The 14,849-nt window shown below is 52.9% G+C and overlaps 2 protein-coding genes and 1 long non-coding RNA gene across 6 annotated transcripts; 2 read left to right on the forward strand and 1 right to left on the reverse strand.

Moving 5' to 3' along the window:
• The first annotated feature begins 74 nt into the window (after window positions 1-74).
• On the forward strand, window positions 75-7,544 carry MCM7 (minichromosome maintenance complex component 7). Of its 3 annotated transcripts, XM_082431275.1 has the most exons (16): window positions 953-1,128; window positions 1,227-1,335; window positions 1,424-1,503; window positions 1,808-1,972; window positions 2,144-2,268; window positions 2,342-2,522; window positions 2,829-2,966; window positions 3,256-3,405; window positions 3,610-3,724; window positions 3,816-3,947; window positions 4,167-4,250; window positions 4,535-4,928; window positions 5,229-5,312; window positions 5,919-6,087; window positions 6,855-6,964; window positions 7,165-7,544. In XM_082431275.1, exons 5-16 carry the CDS (start codon window positions 2,189-2,191, stop codon window positions 7,364-7,366), a joined length of 1,839 nt encoding a protein of 612 aa, XP_082287401.1. In that variant the 5' UTR covers window positions 953-1,128; window positions 1,227-1,335; window positions 1,424-1,503; window positions 1,808-1,972; window positions 2,144-2,188; the 3' UTR covers window positions 7,367-7,544. The 3 variants fall into 3 exon arrangements, with proteins under 3 accessions (XP_082287399.1, XP_082287401.1, XP_082287400.1); XM_082431273.1 differs by lacking the exons at window positions 953-1,128; window positions 1,227-1,335 and adding an exon at window positions 75-231; XM_082431274.1 differs by having other exon boundaries at window positions 968-1,335.
• Window positions 7,545-7,899: 355 nt separating this feature from the next.
• Window positions 7,900-10,640, reverse strand: COPS6 (COP9 signalosome subunit 6). Of its 2 annotated transcripts, none has more exons than XM_082431326.1 (10): window positions 10,495-10,640; window positions 10,168-10,293; window positions 9,822-9,953; window positions 9,412-9,500; window positions 9,255-9,317; window positions 8,869-8,916; window positions 8,678-8,792; window positions 8,489-8,581; window positions 8,291-8,409; window positions 7,900-8,152 (listed from the first exon to the last, which is right to left on the reverse strand). In XM_082431326.1, the coding sequence occupies exons 1-10, from the start codon at window positions 10,565-10,567 to the stop codon at window positions 8,012-8,014; spliced, it is 999 nt and encodes a 332-aa protein (XP_082287452.1). In that variant the 5' UTR covers window positions 10,568-10,640; the 3' UTR covers window positions 7,900-8,011. The 2 variants fall into 2 exon arrangements, with proteins under 2 accessions (XP_082287452.1, XP_082287453.1); XM_082431327.1 differs by having other exon boundaries at window positions 8,291-8,391; window positions 10,495-10,639.
• On the forward strand, window positions 10,303-13,095 carry LOC309645780. The gene is made up of 2 exons (XR_014255050.1): window positions 10,303-10,457; window positions 12,602-13,095. It is a non-coding gene; the product is annotated as an uncharacterized lncRNA (long non-coding RNA).
• Window positions 13,096-14,849: the final 1,754 nt, after the last annotated feature.

The following is a 14,849-nucleotide window of genomic DNA, read 5'->3' on the forward strand; positions in this document are numbered from 1 at the left end:
GGCAGGGGCCCGTGGCGAGTGGGAGGGGCGGAGGGCATCTTCTCCGATTAGCCCGCACTCAGCGGCGCTGGTCACGTGGGGAGCGACGTTTCGCGCCAATTTCGGTTGGTCGGCCGCAGTCCGCCGCGCGGACGTTTTTAGCTGTCCGGGGAGTGAGAGCTCAGAGCCCGCCAACTGCTGCCGCACAGCCCTCGGCAGCAATGGCACTTAAGGACTACGCGCTCGAGAAAGGTGAGGGTCTGCAAGTGTGGGAGGGGCGTCCTGCGCGGGAAGTTTCCTGGTCAACACCTGTTTGGGTGAGCTGGAGTCCCGGGGGGCCGGGTTCGGCGCGCGAGGCCCGAGGCAGGGTCGGGAGGTGGCGGGTTAGAGGCACACGGTGCGTGGGATGCGCACGGGGCGCCGAGGTCGGGAAAACGCCGGTAACCGCGTACGGGAAAGAAGTAGGAGTCGTGGTGGGTGGGCGGGCACCCCGGCTCTAAGTTCCAGAAGGAAGGGTCGCGCCAAGGGGAGACCAGGACCTCAGGGGACCCTGTCAAAGGTTCAGGGTCGGCCACCCCCAGTCCCACTTCCCTCCGCGCTCTTAGGCGCTCGGAGCGCGCGAGACGCGCCGAAGCCCGGGGGGCGGGCAGGCCGGCCGCTGCGCTCCGGGATTGGCCGCGTTAGGCCCACCTCCAAGCGGAAGTGAAGGCGGGCGGAAGTTGCGCGACGCCGCTGGAAGGAGTGTCGTGTGTAAACAGTGTCCTTCCGCGCGGTGGCTTCGGAGAGCGCTGCTGAGGGTGGGGGCCTGCCTGGAATTGGGGTGCTTATCAGAGGCAGAGGGAGGAAGTGGTGGGGTGGGACGGTGTGGCCCTTGACGAGCCGGCCAATCGCCGGACGGGCTCCCGCTCTGGGCGGAGGAATCCCGGGCTGTGAGGCGGCAGCATCTGGGCCCATGTGCTTCTTTGTTTACTAAGAGCGGAAGTCGTGGCGGGAGAGGGGGTGGGGCGGAGGACGGGCCTGGTGGCGGAGATCCCAGTGAGAGCAGCGGTTTAGGGGATCGAAAGAAAAGGAGAATAAAACGCGTAGAAGAAACGCTGAGAACCTTGAGACCTGAGTGTGTTGCCGGCTGTGGGAGGCCCTTAGGAAACGGTACAGAGATTTCTAACTAAGGCAGAGAGTGGAATTCCCCTGCGGGGAGAGTATTGGTTAATACTCTAAACTGCCCGGGGCCACTTTTTCTTCCCTAGGCCAAAACAGGTTTGTGAAAAAGAGTTCTGCCCTGTTTGGGGAGAATTAGGTAGGCTTATTTGAATGTTGTTTCGATTAATGAGTTCATCGATCTCATTTTAAATGGAGGTGAGTTTCTTAGGTTTCTCTCAGACGGGTTTTGCAGTAAGGTATGTGAAGAAAGGTTGATTCTCGCGGTTTTACGCTTTCTTTATAGAAAAGGTGAAGAAGTTCCTACAAGAGTTTTACCAGGATGATGAATTTGGCAAGAAGCAGTTCAAGTATGGGAATCAGTTGGTAAGTTTAAGGTTGGGTAGAGGGAATGGGGCGGTGACTTCAGCTATAAGAGCTGTTAGCAAATGCATTTTTCTGTAAGTGACAAGTTTAGCACCATACCTGATACCTGTGTATCACTAGATTCACAATAATTAAGGTATTTTCAGGAGTTGGGGGGCTGAGTAATGAGTCTTGTTCTGTCTCACACTGCTGTTTCTCCCACGTGGGGCCTGGGACCTGTGTGCTGAGCTTGTGGTGACAGATTTTTGCTTGTCAACACTGGTAAGGTAAATTTGGCCCCATGGCTATCTCCTCCCCACCCCAGGTTCGATTGGCTCATCGGGAGCAAGTGGCAGTGTACATAGACCTAGATGATGTAGCTGAGGATGACCCTGAGCTGGTGGATTCAATTTGTGAGAACACCAAGCGCTATGCCAGGCTCTTCGCTGATGCTGTACAAGAGCTGCTGCCTCAGTACAAGGAGAGGGAGGTGAGAAAAATGCAGGGCATGGACCTTAGGTTTTTTTCGAGAAGGTTCTTGGGGGCAGAAAGCTGGCTTTCCAAGCTGGCAGAAAGGGGGCGGTGATTTCTGCCTGGCCCCCTTTATGCGCTCTCCTTTCACCATCCTGATTTTTTCCTATTTTCCTTTCTTTTCCTTTAGGTGGTAAATAAAGATGTTCTGGACGTTTACATTGAGCACCGGTTGATGATGGAGCAGCGGAGCCGGGACCCTGGGGCAGCCCGGAGCCCCCAGAACCAGTATCCTCCTGAACTCATGCGCAGATTGTGAGTGGTCTCGGTGGGGAAGGGTGTGGGGTTTGATCCCCAGAGCCTTGCTAAGAACGATTTTTTCCCTCAGTGAGCTGTATTTTCAAGGCCCCAGTAGTAACAAGCCTCGTGTGATCCGGGAAGTACGGGCTGACTCTGTGGGGAAATTGGTAACAGTGCGTGGAATTGTCACTCGTGTCTCTGAAGTCAAACCCAGGATGGTGGTGGCCACTTACACTTGTGACCAGTGTGGGGCAGAGACCTATCAGCCGGTATGTATGGAGCAATGAACAGTGGTTTTTGTAAGAATTAATTTTGTCTGCTGATGTTCAATTGTTATTTTCTCTGATTATTGTAAAACATGCTGGTGTGTTCACTTTTCATCTTCTTTCTAGCGTGGAGTGGTCTTTCTATACATTTTGTGTTTTTTGTGTCTGTTGATATCCACCAGGAATAACATAAGACATTCTCGAAAGTTCCATGGTTTTTGCGACAAAGAGGAATGTGATTCAAGTGACTGACTCTGAGGGGCTCCTTTCCTTATGATTTCCTTTGGTGCTTCCTTTTTTGCATCCTAGATCCAGTCTCCCACTTTCATGCCTCTGATCATGTGCCCGAGCCAGGAGTGCCAGACCAACCGCTCAGGAGGGCGGCTGTATCTACAGACACGTGGCTCCAAGTTCATCAAATTCCAGGAGATGAAGATGCAAGAACATGTGAGTTTGGGGTGTGTGGTCCAGGACCCAGGGAAGGTGGAGCTTGGGAGTCCACTGGAGTAGAAGGAAGAAAGCAGAACAAGAGAGAGAGGAGCTGAGGCAGAGAAGTCATCAAGAGCAGCAGGGAGGTTTAACTGGAACTTGCTGATTGAGTTGGGAAGAGGTAAAGGAGAGCTCAGCGTCCCTCCTGTCGGCTTCTGTGAGGCTGAGTAGGCCAGGAAGCGGTAGAGCAGCGTGCCTGGGGAGGGGAGGTTAGTCCTTGGAGGCCTCACGTACCCTTCTCCCCCAGAGCGACCAAGTGCCCGTGGGAAATATCCCTCGCAGCATCACGGTGCTGGTAGAAGGAGAGAACACAAGGATTGCCCAGCCCGGGGACCACGTCAGCGTCACCGGTATCTTCTTGCCAGTCCTGCGCGCTGGGTTCCGACAGATGGTCCAGGTGAGAAAGGGAGTTTAAAATGAGGAGGTGGTTTTTCCTATTTCATCTCATCCCCTAATTCTTATCCAGCCCCACAGAGAAAAGTGTCAATAGCAGAACACCAAGCAAAGCAGAACGAAAGGTTTTGTCAGGAACTCCTGAGGGAATCACGTGGATGGGCAGGTTAAAGAACTTCATTTATACCCTGGCATCTTCCTGCCCAAGGGTTTACTGTCGGAAACTTACCTGGAAGCCCATCGGATTGTGAAGATGAGTAAGAGTGAGGAGGACGAGTCGGGGGCAGGAGAACTGAGCAGGGAGGAACTGAGGCAGATTGCAGGTGAGGGGTCAGGGGAAGCACTGGGAGTGTGAGTTTCATCCTAGCACCTTTTATCCCCCGGAGAACACTCTTACTTTTCCCTTTCCCACAGAGGAGGATTTCTATGAAAAGCTGGCAGCCTCCATCGCCCCAGAGATCTACGGGCACGAAGACGTGAAGAAGGCGCTGCTGCTCCTGCTGGTGGGAGGGGTGGACCAGTCTCCTCGAGGCATGAAGATCAGGGGTGAGTGCAGCGTTCAGGAAGAAAGGATGGGTGACCAGGGCCAGTGTCCCATAGGTCACAGAATAAAAGAGCAGGCGTCTTGGCTTCATGGGCACGGGGTGGGATTAAAAGAAATGGTGCTGGGCATGATGGGGGCAGATCTCGAAAGCACTTTTCTCTGTGTTTGGACAACTTGGATTGAAGGAATAGTCATTCAGGGGCTTCCTTCCCTTCCTCCAGGCAACATCAACATCTGCCTGATGGGGGATCCTGGTGTGGCCAAGTCTCAGCTCCTGTCTTACATTGACCGCCTGGCCCCCCGCAGTGAGTAGTCAGACCCTGGGAGAGGCAAACTGAGGACAGGAGTAGGACCACCACTCTTCCGTGTGTGTCCTCTTCTGGGAGCGTTGGGGAATGGAGATTGGGTCAGCGCCACCACCCACAGCCCTGCAGCTGCCTCGGGAAGGCCTGGCTGGGTCAGAGCAGTTCAGTACAGGCCTTGCGTCACTAGCCCTGTTTCTTCTGTCCTTTGCGCCGTTGTTGCTCCCTTGTTCTCTTCGCTTTTCCTAAACACGTCTATTTTCTTTCTCCCTGGCCCTTTTGTTCAGGCCAGTACACGACAGGCCGTGGCTCCTCCGGAGTGGGGCTCACAGCAGCTGTGCTGAGAGACTCCATGAGTGGAGAGCTGACCTTGGAGGGTGGCGCCCTCGTGCTGGCTGACCAGGGTGTGTGCTGCATTGATGAGTTTGACAAGATGGCAGAGGCTGACCGCACGGCCATCCACGAGGTCATGGAGCAGCAAACCATCTCCATCGCCAAGGCAGGCATTCTCACAACGCTCAATGCCCGCTGCTCCATCCTGGCTGCCGCCAACCCTGCCTACGGGCGCTACAACCCTCGCCGCAGCCTGGAGCAGAACATACAGCTTCCTGCTGCGCTGCTCTCCCGATTTGACCTCCTCTGGCTGATCCAGGACCGGCCCGACCGAGACAATGACCTGAGGTGAATGCAGCTCAGCACTCAAGGAAGACACCCCTTAGTAACAATCTCTGGAGAGGGAGGAGAAATTAGAAAACTCTTCATTGTCTGCTAATGGAAACTCCAGAACCTTTCCCTCATACAGCAGGGGCTGGTCGACAGTTGTTACGAGTGGGTCAGGGTTGAAATGTTGATGGTCTTTTAATGGGAAAGTTTGTCCCTGCCAGGCTTTGAGGTGGAGAGCTGAGGGGCCAAGATGTAGAGTTCGGGTGTGACGTGTAGCACCAAAGAGACAGGGTTCCTACTTGCCTCCCCTCTTCCCAGGTTGGCCCAGCACATCACCTATGTGCACCAGCACAGCCGGCAGCCCCCCGCCCAGTTTGAACCTTTGGACATGAAGCTTATGAGGTAGGAGAGCTGGGCGAGGACTGGTGTACTTGTCCCGGTGCCATGGGTGGCAATGTCTTTGCCTGGGTGTGCGTCTCTTGAAAAGCTTTCACTCCTCCTCCACCATATGTCCTGGGTCTGAGAACAGTGAGTCTAGGTCCCCCCAGCCTGGCCATGGGAGACCATGACGCAGAACCTGCCTTTCATGCTACCTCCACCACCTGCCCATCTCAGGGTTGAGACAGGTTCAGATTTTTGGCAAAGCTGCATCCTGCTGCACGGATACTTGATAGCACTATTCTCTCCATGGAGTCTGTCCAGGGGCTCCCAGGGGTTCCTCAAGTTTTTCTTCCTTTTACCTATTCTCTTGAAGTTAACAAAACCGTCATATGGATTTGTCATATTCATGCAAAGGCCATTTTCCTAAAAATTTGGGAATAACTTGAAATGCAGCATTTGGAGAAATCCATCAGTGATATTTAAGCAAGCAAATACTCATCTGCTGACTTTGTTTTTCCTACTTAAAAGTACCCACCCCTCCGCCCCGCCGCCAAAGTCTTCTTAAATGGAAAACTCTTAATGCAGAAAAAACATACTCTTTGCCCCCCCGCTCCTGCTTTCCCACAGACGTTACATAGCTACGTGCCGGGAGAAGCAGCCCACGGTGCCGGAGTCTCTGGCCGACTACATCACAGCAGCGTACGTGGAGATGAGGCGAGAGGCTTGGGCCAGTAAGGACGCCACCTATACTTCCGCCCGGACTCTGCTGGCTATCCTGCGTCTGTCCACTGCTCTGGTGAGTGCCAGCCTGTCCTGCTGGAGGGTGGTCCGCTTGGGCTCTCCTGGGCAGCCTGCCTTGACGTGGCCCCTCTCTCGCTGCCCCCCTCCACTCAGGCCCTGCCGGGGCTAAAGTGCTGACAGTGCAGATAGTGGTCCTGTCCGTGCTACCGCACTGTGGGTACTTGCTGCCCCAGCAGGGCACGCCCCGCGTCCGTGGAGGGAAGGGCCTTCTCCCTGCTGCTCCGACCTCACCGAGGGGTGGGTGGGTTAACTGCACTCCCTGTGTCCTAGATCCTGTGCTAGGAACCTTCATTTCTGTCCTCACATCTTGGACCTTAGTCCTGGGGGCTCCAAAGTGCTGTTCGTGCAGGTAGTGTGATTACCTGACCTACTGCTGAGCTAGCACTTCCCGAGCCCCAGGGACACTACCTCTCTGCCAGTTGCTTTCTTGGCTGAGCTCCCCAAGCTCCATCTGTCGTGGTGGGGAGCCCAGTGGAGTTCAGAAGGGTCTGGTCTCCCTCACAGGACAGCTGAACACCGGGACTGGCCAGTGTTGAGAGGCGGAGACTTGGGCAATTGCTGGACGCTGCCCTGGGCATTGCACTTGTCTCGGTCTGACAGTGCCGGCCCCACACTGCGGATGCTTGGCGGGAGGGGAGGGGCCTCTACTCCTTTGTGAGTAGGAACACATGGGTTGCCCAACCTTAGAGCTGGGGGGGGGGGGTCCCTGACTTTGTTCCACCCCCCTCCTCCCGTTCCCATCTCTCCCTACCTTCCCCTTAGGCACGTCTGCGAATGGTGGACACTGTGGAGAAGGAGGATGTGAATGAAGCCATACGGCTAATGGAGATGTCCAAGGACTCACTTCTGGGTGACAAGGGGCAAACAGCCAGGTGAGTGGCTTAGTGAAGGATGTCAGGAGTCACCTTGACCTTCTTGAGCAGAAAACTTATCCTGTGGCTTCTGCGTCCCTGTGTCTGTGATGTTGGCCTCAGAATTCTAACCCTGACCACTGCTGTTCTGTTGGTACTGGGTGTTGTTGTACCCTGACCTTACACACCCACACTTGCACACCCATGCTTGTTTCCTCCAGGACCCAGAGACCAGCAGATGTGATATTTGCCACTGTCCGTGAGTTGGTCTCAGAGGGCCGAAGTGTCCGGTTTTCCGAGGCGGAGCAGCGCTGCGTATCTCGTGGCTTCACACCTGCTCAGTTCCAGGCGGCCCTAGATGAGTATGAGGAGCTGAACGTGTGGCAGGTCAACACTGCCCGGACACGCATCACTTTTGTGTGATTCCAGTCGCTTGAGACGCTGGTATCTACTCTGCATATCGTCCTAATCCCCCTTCCTTTAAAGATCTGGAGATGCCCTTGAGGGGAAAGGAGGATCCCCTCTTTTTCCCAAGCTGCACTTGTATTACTCATTCTTTTTGCTAATAAAGTGTTTGTAGATTTGCTGCCTTCTGTTAAAACAGGGTATTTTGAGTTTTCTAGATTCCTATCTATCATCTTTTCCCTTTACGCTTGTCTTATTCCAGCCACTCATAAGTCTACTCAGGGGAGTTCCTGCTCTGCCTGCCAGGCACTGATGGCAGAGACTGCACTGCGTCTCCACTTCCACTCCCACTCCAGTTTACAGTCTCAAAGTATGGACACGAGTACCTCTGCCTTCTGGGGTTCAGGCACGTACCTCCCTGTGGTAAACACTCAGTGCTGCAGTAACTGAGAAACGCCTCCCCCTCGGCCAGCCACCGAGCCCGTAGGATCAAGGCTTTAAGATCCAAGAGTGTGGCACCTAACAACAGAGAGGACAGAGCCACTAGAAGGGGTGCGGAGGGGCTGCTCCCCTTTTATTGGCAACAGGTTTCTCTGAACGGAGTGTCGCGCCCCCCTCTCGACAGCTGTCCGACCCCCACGCTGCATCCTTTCGAGTATCCTCTCAGAAGAAGAGCCCCCGCATCCGCCTGCCAATGCCTTGTCGGTCATAGAGGACGTTGAACTTGTTCACGAACTGGTTCATGGTGTTGCATGTCTTGGTGATGGTGCCAAGGTAGGCCATGAGCCCCACGTCATTGCATTGCTGCGAGGGAACAGAAAGAGCCAGTTCCCTGGGGCTCTGGGTCCCCCGCCGCATGCCCAGGGAACAGCCAGGTCCCAGGTCCTGCGTGCAGAAATGACGGCGCGAGCCCCACCTCCCTGTCCTGGGCTTTACACTCACATCGTAAAAGTCTGTCTTGAACTTGTCTGTGCTGAGCACTGGGAGGCAATGACACAGAGCATAGGCCTCGCGCAGGATCTCGTGGTTAAAGGGGACCTCTCCTAAAGGCACAACAGAGGCTGCGTTAGCGTGGATGCTGTCGCTTCCCCAGGAGGGAGGGGAAAAGGGGTTCAAGTGCCAGGGAGACACCTGTCCTACCTGCTTCGGAGGCCTTGACGTACTCCAAGATGAGCTTGACGCGGCTGTGCAGCATCTTGATGGCGCTGTGCTGTGCGATCAGGTGTTCGGCCACTGCAGGGGGGCAAGGACAGGCCAAGGTGGAGAAGGAGTGGGGCCACACCTTCCACCCCCCCCCCCCACTTACGAAGCCCCTGCAGCCTCCCTTACCAGTGGAGTTCTCTCCACTGCCTGTTGCTGTCATTCGCGCCACATGGTCCACACCAATGCGTTCAGCTTCCTCTGTGGCCAAAGTGTAAGTCAGCTCAGCAAACAGCATTGTGGCCTACAGGGCACACACAGTCAAAAGGAGGAAACACCAGGAGCAGAATCTGAGGGTTGAAGGGCAGGGCATTACCTACCTCTCCATTGATTATATCTATGACAGACTCAAAAACGCTGACGGGAAGCTGTAAAGAAGAGACGGGAGAACAGCTCTTACATCAAACACACCTGAACCTATATATTAAGTGCCAAAAACTTGGGCCTTGGCCCTTTCACATTACATTTTCTCATCTAATCTTCCCAAGGACCTAGTGAAGTAGGAATTACCCCATTTTACACAACGGGGAAAATGCACTTTAGAGGTTAAATGACTAACCCAAAGTCTCACAGTTGGTAAACTGCAAAAGAGAGATTCAATTCAGTAACGATGTCATACAGTTTAAGATAGCAGAGGATGAGAATGAAAGATGGCCATAGCGATGGACAAGCAGGACAAAGTGGGCACGGGGTCAGTTTTACTCACATCTGTGTGCTTGGTCATAGGGTTCAACTTAAGAAACAGAGGGCTCTCAATTATCTCGCACACCTGGAAGAGGGGGAGGATGCACACGAGTGGCAGGGCCCATCTTCTTCCCCTCCCCCTCTAGTCTCTGCCCCAGCATGCACAAGTGTGTGTATACCTGCTTATGGACGTGGATGTCGGAGGGGTCAGGCGGCCCCCCTGTGGTGTACCAACCGAGGAACTCCAGCTCCTTGAATACCTGTTTAACTGCAGAGGAAGGGGCCAGAGTATTTCTTTAAACCATCCTTCCTTAATTTGAAGCTCCTGGTGTATTTTTACTAGCTTCTCCTCTCCCCATGCTGGCTCAATTTAGAATAATTAATCTCAGTCTTCTCTCACTCCTTACCTTCTTTGCAGGGAATAACTGAATGTGTCCTTTTTCTAAGGTCTCTTCAGCTACTCTCTCTTCACTTTTCCTCTGTTCTCGTCCTATCCTGTTTATTTTTTTTCCCCAACCCTCTCCATCTTCCCCACTCTGCTTTTTTCCCCCACTCCCACTCCTCTTCCCCACGTCTATTCCCCTCTCACACTGCTCCTCCTTGGTGTAATAATATTCCTTGTCAATGATAATCTTCTCTTCCACGGTGTGGGACAGCAGCTCAAAGGAGTTCATCACCTCGATATTTCGGCCCTCCTGCTTCCCGATCAGAGCCCCAATCACTGGATGAGAGAAGGACACATAAGAGGTGAGGGTAAGGAAACCCCAAACTTCCCTAATCATTATAGCTTAAGGGTCTGAGGTCAGTGTGAACCAAATATTAGGGAAACGGTGATCTGCGGAGGAGGAATTGGCTTCAGTAAAGGAAGGGGAAAGACCACCATTTGGGGGAGGTGACCAAGGAGAGGAGGCTGGAGAATTACGCCGAACACTCACCCTGCATAGGCCGCCCCTCCTGCGAGCGCATGCGAATCCAATGATCTGAGATGTTGAGAATGACGAGGGGATGAAGAGCGACTGAAACGCTGCCAGTCACTCCGGAGGCCATCACGCTGGGCACGACTAAGGGAAGAGGAAGAGGGGTTGAGAGTCCTCCCGGGAGACGGGAGCGGGAGACGGCAGAGTCGGGCCATACATCCCTCCCGCAAGTTAACCCAGGGAGCTCGCTTTTGACCCGCCCCCCCGACTTCTCCCGGGAGTCCAGGACGGCCTTGATGTGCCCCCAAGTAAGTCTCCAGAAGCCGCTCCCGCGCGGCCCATTACCTGCTGCATCCACCTCCATCCCGCTGCTCCCTCCGGTCCCGTTCGCCGCAGGCGCCGCCGCCGCCGCCGCCATTTCCCCCGCGCCCGCCAGCGTCGGCCCCGCCCCCTCCCTTCCTCCATCCCACCCTCCCTCCCTCCCTCCCGGCTTCCGTAGGCAGAGGCGCATGCGCAGTGTCGCCGTGGCGCGCGCACGCCCCGAACCTGGGCTGCACCGGCTGTATTTGCCTAGCCTCGGTGGGTGGCGCGGGCGGCCCTGGGGTGGGGAGAGCCGGCAGGTTTTCGTAGCCCCTCTAGCCTTCAGCTGACCTTGAACAAATTACCTAACCACACCCTGATCGTCCTCGTCAGTAAAAGTGGGATTAGACTACCTAGTTCCTCAGGCTGTTGCAGAATGAATGAAACGTCCCGTTGCTGCCCTCAGAATAAAACCCAAACCTCTAACCACGGCCTGCAAAGCCCTGCAAGATCCGGCCCCTGCTGCCAGTCACTCCGGAGGCCATCACGCTGGGCACGACTAAGGGAAGAGGAAGAGGGGGTGCGAGTCGGCCCTGGCCTCTGCTTTTCTGCTTCTCGGTCCCCGTGCTTCAGCCACACCGGCCCTCACGTCTGTTCCTTTCACACGCCTCACTCACCCCCACTTAAGGGCCTTCTGTCGCCTTCATCACTGTAACCCCTGTGACCAAAACTGTACCTGACACATGGGCACCTAAATGATTTTTGAGTGAATGCTTTGGCGGTGGCGCCTGGTATTGAGAGGCTCCATCCACACATCCTATCTTTCCTCCTTCTGTATTACCTAGGGCACTAGGAACACCCCCTAGTGTTCTCTAACCTCTTCCAACCTCCCTCTACCCTCCATCTCCATCATTCTTTCCAAACTCACCTCTGGCAAACCTGGCCTACTCCAGCCCTCTCCCCAACCCTGCACCCAAGCAAGCTGTGTACACTGCGTTTACTCCATCTTGTTGCCCCTACAATTTCGCTGGCTCTTTTAGTGTGCGTCTGCACTGAACCCAAAGTGTTAGCTCTTAGAGAACAGGTAGAGACCTGTATCTTGACCCTACGGAGCCTACTCGTGCCCAGAATCAGCAGGTCCCAGGAGATGTTTTCTGGTGATGATGGTGCCTTCTGTGAATTAAGCAGTCTTTCCTAAATGGAGCCTGAGTGAAGGGAAGTTAAAGGGCAAGCAGCCCTCAAAGGAAGGGGCCTGAGAAATCCTGCAGGGAGAGACGTCTTCTGGCCAAAGGGAAGTTAAGAGTTTCTCTCGTTTTAATCCCCAGCAAGTGAAAAACCTCCCTGTCAACTGAGAGGGTTATGGGAAAACCTCACTTCTCTATGTATGCCTCACTTCTCTTAGGAAAAGTGAGGTCAGAAACATGTATCTCTTAAATAATAGGCAGCTTCTGAGGACTGTAATGCTTCTCAGCTAGATTGAAGACTCAAAAAAAAAAAAATTATTCTGGTGTTGAAGTTGCTAGTTTGCATTGCTGTTTCAATCATTAGAGAATTCCTTTGTCTTTTTGTTGTTCCAAATGCTTTTGAAACATTGTTCAGATAACTATACAACACATAAAACAGTGGTTATTGTGAAATTTAAAGATGACTTGGAAATTGAATCAGTTGTTTATACATGCTTTGGAAGTAAGCTCAACTGAGCATTTCTTTAAAGTGCATTGTATTTTTAAAAACTACCATCAGGGACTTCCCTGGTGGCGCAGTGCTTAAGAATCCACCTGCGAATGCAGGGGACACGGGTTTGATCCCTGATCCAGGAAGATCCCACATGCCGCGGAGCAACTAAGCCCCTGCACCACAGCTACTGAGCCGGTGCGCCTCGAGAGCCCGTGCTCTGCAACAAGCGAAGCCACCGCAATGAGAAGCCTGCACACCACGACGAAGAGTAGCCCCAACTAGAGAAAGCCCGCGCGCAGCAACGAAGACCCAACACAGCCAAAAATATAAATTAAAAAAACCCAAAAAACTACCATCAAAACCTCAGGTTGAAATGATGGTGTTAAAGCAGCTATCCCACTGTTCTTTTTCTCCCTTCCAACAAAACTAAACATACTGTATCACTTTGTTGTTTTGTTAACTTTTCCTTCCGCAGAGTGAAGGTGACTGGGCTGGTGGGGAAGAGAGCAGAGGATCTGCTCAGAGAGCCTGCAAAGGAGGCACACGTGTGAAAGCTGCTAAGAGAGTACAACTTTATTTTTTAATTTTTTTTTTTTTTTTGGCCTCGCTAAGCAGCTTGTGGGATCTCAGTTCCCCAACCAGGGATTGAACCCGGGCCCCCGGCAGTGAAAGTGCAGAGTCCTAACCAGTGGACCACCAGGGAATTCCCGAGAGTTCATCTTAAAAGTTCTCATCACAAGAAAAAGTAACTATGGATGGTGGTGGATGTCACATCCCAGTAACTATGGCTTCTCCTTTTCTCCAATTATCCCCTATTTCCAGACCTTTTGTTCAGAAGGGTCAGGTGTGAGTGACAAGGCATTTTTACAAAATTTACAAAGACCCATTACTCTGGCCACCGTGGCACATGTATTTGTTTCCCATCGTTGCTGAAATAAATTACCACAGACTTCGTGGCTTAAAACATCACACATTTATTGTCTTACAGTTCTGGGGGTCAGAGGTCTGAAATAGTTTCCACTGATCTGAAACCAAAGTGTCTGCAGGGCCACATTCCTTCTAGGGGAGAATCCCTTTTGAGGTCTTTTCCAGCTTCTAGAACTGCATTCCTTACATTTTTTAGTTCATGGCTTCTTCCTCGTCTTCAAATCCAGTATTTTAGCAGTGTCTTCAAATCTCTCTCTTTGTCCTTCTATTCCCATTATCGTATTGCCCTCTGTTGTAAAATCTGTCTCTACCTCACACTTGGGATTACATTTAGTGCCCACTGGGATAATCCAGGATAATCTCCCCATCTAAAGATTCTTAACTTAATCATATCTTCAAAATCCCCTTCACAGGTTCCAAGGATTAGGACCCAGAGATCTTGGGGGCCACTGCCCAGCCTGCCACAGCAAGTGTGAGCCACTATAGGGGGGCTGGAGACAGCAGTGTCCTCAGTCACATGATCTAGAACCACATCAACCCAACAAGAGAATCCTGATGGCTGGGCCAGAATTAAGCTGGAATTCTCTAGGCTCCCTTTTGGCTGGGCTGTACTCAAGAGAGTCTACCAGCCAGGCTGGCCTAGGGTAGCTAATAGGGGAAAGAAAAGAAATGCCATACCAACAAGTGGTCAGGGCAGACTCTTTGATTTTCAAAATAAGTCTAGAAAGCCCCCCATCCCTTTCATCCTGATCATTACCCAAGAGATGGCCAACCAAGAAGGGACAGCCACATTCAGTGAGCAGGCTGCCTTACTACAGTGTGTGGACCAGAAGGAAGTGCGGGAAGTAGAGCTGACTTGAAAGAGGTCATTCCAGTGCTTGGTACCCAGATGCTGTGGGTGGTAGGGAGTGTGGAATGTCCATCCAACACCTTGACTATTGGCCCCCGGTGAGTGGCTTTTGTAACAGAAGGTGCATCAATATCAGACTGTAGAGGATCTGCAAAGCCTAAAACATGACACAGTTTCAAGGGCGATAATGATGTGGCCTGAGTCACCCGACTGGACTGAAACAGGGACACCAGCATCCAGAGAGCCCACAGTAGGTGTTAAAGGTTCGATGGAGTCAATTTACCAGGAACAGGAGGGAGCTTCTGGGCGCTGCAGGCTTGATCAACAGCCAGGGAGTCTTATCAGAGACCAGGTCCCCACTCTGGGCATCCACATGAATGACCCATCTGTCAGGTAGGACCAAGGTGTGATTCCATAGTTTACCGCCCCAAGCGTGTGTCTTTAATTCTCCATATCTGTCATCTTCCAAGTGAGCCAAGCAGCCAGGCCATTGGCTAGCAGCCCAAGTCAGTAAAATGTAACAAGTTTCATCAAGGGGAGTGCTGGCCAGACTCAGGATGAGAATGGCCTTGACTTCTGCCCATGGTGACATCCACTTTCGGTTTTACGTATCTGGCCATGAAGCTGGATGGCAGTGGCCACCCAACGCACCCATCAGGTTTCACCTTGGCTAAGTCATCAGTGAACCAAGGCCGGGCATTTAGGGGAACCTGTGACACTTGAGGGCCCCAGATTCAGGACCTTGTTTCAGGTGGTTTCTCCCAAGGCAGTAGCTGCCACTTTTTCATGTAAAATCCCTCAAGGGCCAGGCTGACTGCGCTTTTAAATATACCATTTCTATTTGACTAGCAAGGCCTTTTAGGCTCTTCCCATCTTGTTAACTGTCAGGTTCGACTTGACTCATCCCAAAATGGGGTATCAGGCTGGAGCGCTACAAAGCCTCCTG

Source organism: Balaenoptera physalus, assembly GCF_965194825.1.
Source record: "Balaenoptera physalus genome assembly, chromosome: 16".
NCBI classification, from domain to species: Eukaryota; Metazoa; Chordata; class Mammalia; order Artiodactyla; family Balaenopteridae; genus Balaenoptera; species Balaenoptera physalus.